The following is a 7,046-nucleotide window of genomic DNA, read 5'->3' as shown; positions in this document are numbered from 1 at the left end:
AATGGAACTTTTCCTTAAAACGCATTTTCAAAGCTCATTTTAAAATAACCTGTGACTGGCATCAGAATGCCGATACTTCTCTAGTTTCTGCATCTCTTTCTAAACTCATTCAGCTCAACTAGCCGTTTCCTCCAGTTCCCTGTACATTTATGTATCTATTCTGTTGAAAAGAAGCAAAAAACATAGTTTATGTCCCAAAAGTGTAATTAAAGGGAAACATAATCAAATCCTAGCTTCAGTATTTGTTAATTGTGTCCATATTACCGAAGTGATTGAAATGTAAAATTCAAAAGCTGCATATTCTGACTGTGTAAGTGAGCAGATTTATAAAAACTTGATGATGGTTTTTCTGTAACTTTTCCTCCTTATATTTTTTCTTTTTTTTTTTTTTACCCCCCTGCAGTTAAACCTTTACTCCAAAATGTCGTTTGTTTGTTAAGTATATGAAATGGTCTTGCATATACACACATACATATATTTTTTTATACTTTCCTACATACCAGATGTGTTCAAGCGGTTCAGACTTGATCCATTCAGCAATAACCAATCCGAAGCAGGCATTTCTGCAAGGTATTTTTGGACACTGCTTCCAATAGCTTGACTCAATATTGCATGTACACAAGCACACACACACACACATGTGTTCAATCTTTTTTTTATTTTGTATTCTAATTAAGGCTAATATCTCTGGCAGACTTTAGTCCTATGCAATTTTTTTGTGCTGTTGTGATTTTTTTGCTCTTATAATGTGATCCAGAAGATGTGATTCTTGGGATGTTTGTCTGCAAGTTACATTAAACTCTGTTCCAGCCTAAATTTTAAATAAAAGACTGAAAAAAAAAGCTTTCTGCCTCTTTGTTTCATGATTTCTAGGGAAAGCTCTGTGCTGGTTCTGGCTTTGAAACCTACTTTGGACTGGCAGCTGCACACGAACCATTAAGTAAAAAGCTGGTTCCAAGCCTGAAAAGCTGATTCATCCAGGACCTGTGACCTCAGGTGGGACATACATCATCTAGCCACATTGATCCTGCCTAAATTTGAACACTGGCTTACATCCTAGAAAGCAGGAAGATTCTGACCCCCCCCCCCCCCCCCCCACACACACACACGTGTCCGTTGTATTTTTGAGTTTGTGTATATATATTATATATAGCTATAATAAAAAAAAATAACCTAAAAGTTTTAGCAATGTCACGACAAAAAATGACCCCATGTTAGAATTCTAAACTAACAATAAAAATCTTTTTTTGATTATTTTTTGCACGATTTTACAAAAACGTAAAAATTTATGAGAATATTTTAAAATAAAGTTGTTTTTAATTTTATTGCATTTTTTTAAACACAGTAAAGATAAGATAAGGTAAGATAGGACTTAATTGATCCGCGGAGGGAAATGAATTTGTTAAAGCAGCCAAACAAGAAATATAACATTTAGAAAAACAAATAGCAAGAGTAAGAAAAACAATATTAGTGAAAAATAGTAGTTAAAGTACACGTCATAAATAAACAAGTAAATACTTCAGCAGTTAACCATAATACAATATTCTGGTGATGAAGTATGTGAACTGCTACTTAGTTTTTGTAACCCTAGTGCTATCCACTTTAACGTTGGGAGTTGGGTCATCTAGACCCACTAGACAGTGCTCTGAACCTTTTTTCTTCAATGGTTTGTGATCTTCACTGGTGTCCATGGATAACATGAAATCTTTCCACCTTTGTCATGGTAGGGAGAACACATCAAAGTAAGGGTGGGGTCATATAAGATAGCACAAAAACAATCGTATCATTCTGACTGCCAGCCATACACATTTGTCTTCTGTAGAGGACATTTCTGACCCAAACATCTCCCAGCCACTGCATACTACTGAGTTAACTCTTTATTGTATCTACAGAGGACATTTGGGGCTTTTCAATGATATCAAATGTGAATGGGTGGGGCTCTGGGAATTGTAGTTTTTAGTGGATTAACAGAAATTTTGACTTGAATTTTTTTTTTTCCTCTGGTAGTCTGGTGGACATCTTTGTCATCTTTAGTTTTTATTTCTGTCTTTCCTGAGATAATCATGACAGAGGTACAACAGCATTTCATGCAACTCCTTTTCACGCTGTATCTGAACTCAGTTTAACCTGTTTTTCTGCATAAACGTCAGTGTTTCTTGATCATTGAGGCTTTTCCTGCTTTGTGACCTGCAGTGTCAGTCACTGATCAGGGGTCAGTCAGGTCTCCGGAGATTTGCTTTTGTAGAAGTGACTCTTCAATGGCTGCAGGAAATGGGAGTCCTCAAAAGCAAAGAGGAAAGGCTTCTCTGCTCCTTTAGATTGTCCTGTGAGTTACGTTTACACAATGCGGGGAAGTCAGTGTTTTTCCTTATGTTCTATACAGTATGAATGTTTGTATTATCCTAAAATAGGCTGAAGACAAAGAAAATCTTTTTTTAATCAGGTTTGTTTTGGTAGGTACTTTTTAGTTACGTACAATTACAATTAATTATTTGGAGTCAAAAGCCCTTTTTGCTCAGTTATATTCCCGTCGTTTGTTTAGTAATAAACTGTAAAGTATTTGGTATGATTTAACCCTTGTGCTATCTTAGATGACCCCACCCTTACATTGACGTGTTCTCCCTACCATGACAAAGGTGGATAAAGGTGGAAAGATTTCATGTAATCCATGGACACCAGTGAAGATCACAAATCATTGAAGAAAAAAGGTTCAGAGCACCGTCTAGTGGGTCTAGATGACCCAACTCCCAATGGTAAAGTGCCTAGGATAGCACAAGGAATCCTGGACATTTTGATTTTTATCATAAGATCTTCTGGATTTTTCTTTTAAAAGTTTGGATCTCACCAATTTCCTGTCTCTAAAATCTAATCCTAAAAAAAAGAGAAAACAAAGGCAAACAATGTCAGTAAAAATAGGATTTCATTTATTATGTACAAAATCCAATTTATGTACTAAAATGTACACACTCGAGGTTTCATTCGGCCTGGCCAGTGTTTACATGAAGTGAAAAAAAAATTCATGCTGATAATCATCCACTTTGGAGAAAAAAAAAACGAGTATTCGCTCACAGAAATGTAAACATAAGAGGTGATCAGTATTTACAAACGACCAATCGAACTCTGAAGGCGATGACAGATGCACCATTTTTCCTCTACCGTCGCGTCAGACCAGAGACCTACTAATAGCTTATTGGACATGAAGTGAAGATGGAAACATGTTTGGAGCAAAAGTGCGCAGAGGCAATCCTCCCACCGAAACTTCTGATCTGCTGTTTGCATCCAAACTTTTGGGGTCGCAGTGAGACGGGGGGCCATTGTGACGAAGCACAGAAAGCCGTTTGTTAAATGAAAGCATTGAAGCTGACACACAAAAGTAACGTCTCCCTTAGAAAAAATACACATAAATACACAAATTCTGCACAAAATTCTTCAATAACTTTTTAACTATGCTTTAAATTTTTTCTTTTTTCTTTAGAGATTTCTACAGTTAAAACAGGAGAAAAATACAATTTGTTACTTTCAAGATGTAAGGAATAAGTTAATCATTCATTTAATATAAAACGGATTAATTGTGCGCGTCTGGGTTTGAAGGAACATCCATCTGAAGGCAAAAGAGGACTTCAGGTGAAGTCAGGTGGGCAGTAACAGGTGGGCTGCTCCCAGAGCAGCTTGACATGAAGGAATGCCTCTCCTTAAGAAAGATGTGTTTCATCGTGTCGCTAGACGTGGAGCACTAGTCTTTTTATAGTCCTGCTTTTTTTCTTTTTTTAGATGAATTTAGCAGCGTCTCTTTTGCTGATGAGAACTTCCAGCAGCCGCAGTTTGGCTTTGATGTGTTTGTATTCGTGGTACTCTACTGCGAGCGGTGAGCGATCCTCCTTTTGAACAGTTCTGAAATTTGAAAAAGGAAAGAAAAGAAGAAAAAAAACTGTGAGTTATATTATATCAGAGTTTTTTTTTTGAACCCACTCCGATTAAAAATGTTGGTTTTTTTAACTTGTTTTTGTAGCATTTTTCTTATGATGGAGCTTAAAATTGCATTTCTGAATATTTCTTTATCCAAATCCTGAATAATAATAATGTCCTAGGAGATAGTTTCCTAGGACATAGTATTTCTTTATCGTAATTAAAAGACCCCTGGGAATGCAAATCAAAAGTTGATCAGAGTGGGACTTTAAATTTTTCACAGTTGAAGTCTTCTCCATACCTTCCGTTTTGTCGAAAGAACTGGTCCTCGAACTCTTTGAGGTTCTTGCGGATCCTCTTTTTCTCTTCTTTTGCCTCCTGAAGCTGCTCAACGAGTTCCTGCCTGCGATAGAGAGGAGCTGTGTTTAAGCCTCTTGCACTAATTGATTCTGCTGACACCAAAACCCTTTAAGGGAAACTCTCTTATACTATTAAAAGAAACTACAAAGATCTTAAAGGCTTGAAGAGCTTAATACTAATTAATTTAGCAAAGAGACGTGACACAGTATCAGGACTCAGATTGGTGCTTAAACTAGGAGTCTGTAACCTGAGTACCTGCAGCCATGAGAGCCTTCGTTGTGGCTTTTTAGCATTAAAGAAAAATGCCAACGATTTGAATAAATGATAGATTTTTCACTTAAGTTTTGTAATTTATGTATAGATCTTGAAACGAAGGTGACTTTTAAACCACTGCTGCCTTTACACTAAATCAAGAAGCATTGAGATCTGTACCATTCCTCTGAAATGCAAACATGTCAGATAACAAATCAAATAAATAGTAAAAAGGTTTGATTTTTCTGTGGTTTAAACTTAAACTCATATTCTGACTTTAAGTCTAATTGCCGTTCAGAGACAAAGTTCTTAAGATATAATTGGAGCAGGATCTTATTTGACACAGAATGCATTTTATTTTGAAAGGAACTTGTATGTGCAATTGTTGAAAGTTATATAACACTAATAAAATACTGTTATAATTCAATTATTGTAGTTTCTAAAGCTACATTTATTAAATAAATGGCTTGATAGCCAAAATGTTTTAAATATTTTAAATTTAAATTTAAGTATTTTTCTAAACACTAAAGTGGGACTTGGTGGCTCTTGCTGGATTTTGGTCTGAAATAGGACCAAATGGATCCTTTGGCGCTTAAGGGTGCAGACTCCTTTGAGGATGAAATATAATTAAAAAATAAAAAGCTTAAAAAATGAGCGAAGAAGATGCTCAACCAAAGGTCGGGGCAATTCTAAAAATTCCCAAATACTGTTTTCTTGATTCTCTGTCATAAATCAAAAGCTAAAAACATGTTTTCTTTTTTTTTTTTTAAATGGTAAAATAGCAGCTGATTCACCCCCCCCCCCCCCCCCCCCCCCCCAAATGCCATGTATTTCTTGCCCTTACATGGTAGCGGAGTGCAGGTTGGACAGCCTCATGTCTGTTGTTTTCTCGAGGTCATCCACAGGCGAAACAAACCCGTCCACCTCCTCGTCCATGTGGTCCAGGATGCTGAGCATGCTGAGGTCGCTCTCCACCGTCATTTTGAACTGAGTCCGGGTGTCGCCATCGTCCTCCGAGCCATCTTCCTCTTCCTGCAAAGACAAGTCGGTGGGGCGTTGAAGGGATCAGATGCCAGCCGAGGGTGCATGAACACACCGAGGAGCTGCTCTCCGGGCTCAAACACTGCAGTGTGAAGGAGTCCCTACAGTGTTAGTCTGCAGCAGTTGGGAGTCCAATTCAATCCGACTGGCCCCGTTTGTGAGTCACGGAGGTTGTTTTCTGGACAAGTACCTCATGATTTCTGCGCCTGCCAGTAAATTTAGCCGAAATGGCCTGAAGTTCATCATCTGGAAAGCTTGCAGAGCTGAACTAGCAGCATTACCGAACGCAGAGGCGGAAACCTTGAGGGCGGGGGTTTAGTGTGCATGGAAAGAGGCAAGTTTTAGACGTGAAGATGTGATCCTAAATAATTGACTTCTGATTGATTTCTGAGCAAATCTAGTGAATCACAACAAGCATCAGCTACTGATTCGAACATCTGGACAGATGCTGGTGGCAGGAAACAGGCGGCTGCCCAATCAACAGACAGCGATCATTAGAGGTGAGAGGGGGGGGTGCTAGTAAATCAAGGGGGTTGAGGTGGGATTGGAGGACAGCAGGGCGCTGAAGCTGCAGCAGCTCTTCACCTTGATATCATCGAAGAAGAGTGCGGTTTCACCCTCAATTATGGGCTGAAGGAGGGGACCTCTGCGCTTGCTGGAGGGAGAACCCTGTGGTGACGGTCAAGAAGGAGGAGTTAACTACACTGAGACGCTCACCGAGGCTTATTTATAGCAAAACCACAAGAAAGCCACATGTGGCTCCTTCTCTTCTTCTCTTTGTGAACACCTTCTCAAAACTTAGTTTGCTCCTTTTCTCCATGCATCAATCAAAACACTAAAATATATCAAATTTATATAAACATAATAAAATAATAGCTGTGAATTTTTGTTAGCTTTTTTTTTTTTTGAGTCTAATAAAGTTGATCCGTGCATAAATAAATCTGCATGCTAATCTTTGGCTGTGGGTCCCGTCTGCATAGTAAGGATTAGAGTTGTATATTATATATGTCTTTAATGCAGATCATGACTTGCATAATGATAAAGAACAAACAAAAATCATAATGTCAGTGTTTTTACATTCACGTGTGACACTTACAATGACGGGGATGGTGGTGGCTCTGCACAGGATCTGCTTCACCAGGCGGTATCTGTCGTACAGAGGCTTCATGATCTGCCGCTCGCTTTTGGTCACCTGATGGAGGAGCAGAAACAGCCAGGGCTTAAGCGATTTACCGACATATTTTCCTTTTTATCACCTGTTTGCTCGCAGACTATAAGCTAGACACAGGGCTAGCATTAAAGTCCAGTCTTCTACTGATGTATTGTAAACGTGTTCCCAGTGGTGTGTTTATTGTGATAACGATGTTTTGGGGCAAAATCCAAAAACCTGTGTCATTTTCTAAGACATGGTTTCTGCAGAGTGGCAGTAGTTTATTAGAAATTCACTTCTGAGTTGTATTTCTTCCTCTTTCGGCTTCTCCCATCAG

The 7,046-nt window shown here is 38.4% G+C and overlaps 1 protein-coding gene across 2 annotated transcripts in view; it reads right to left on the bottom strand.

Annotated features, from left to right (window-relative positions):
* Positions 1-2,901: 2,901 nt before the first annotated feature.
* The window catches only part of LOC101172635 (protein FAM13A), a 51,704-nt gene continuing 47,559 nt past the window's right edge, over positions 2,902-7,046 (bottom strand). The window contains exons 22-26 of one of the 2 annotated variants that reach the window (XM_011476476.4): positions 6,656-6,751; positions 6,145-6,228; positions 5,363-5,550; positions 4,208-4,309; positions 2,902-3,891 (exon numbers count right to left, since the gene is read on the bottom strand). In XM_011476476.4, the coding sequence (XP_011474778.3) occupies positions 3,768-3,891; positions 4,208-4,309; positions 5,363-5,550; positions 6,145-6,228; positions 6,656-6,751 (594 nt within the window). In that variant the 3' untranslated portion in view covers positions 2,902-3,767. The remainder of the gene's footprint in view (positions 3,892-4,207; positions 4,310-5,362; positions 5,551-6,144; positions 6,229-6,655; positions 6,752-7,046) is intronic. The other variant, XM_011476481.4, reaches the window with a different exon arrangement.

Source organism: Oryzias latipes, assembly GCF_053564925.1.
Source record: "Oryzias latipes strain Hd-rR chromosome 1 unlocalized genomic scaffold, Olatipes_Hd-rR_3.1 chr1_Y".
NCBI classification, from domain to species: Eukaryota; Metazoa; Chordata; class Actinopteri; order Beloniformes; family Adrianichthyidae; genus Oryzias; species Oryzias latipes.
The sequence above is the reverse complement of the archived record's forward strand: the minus strand, read 5'-3'. Positions and strand labels throughout refer to the sequence as shown.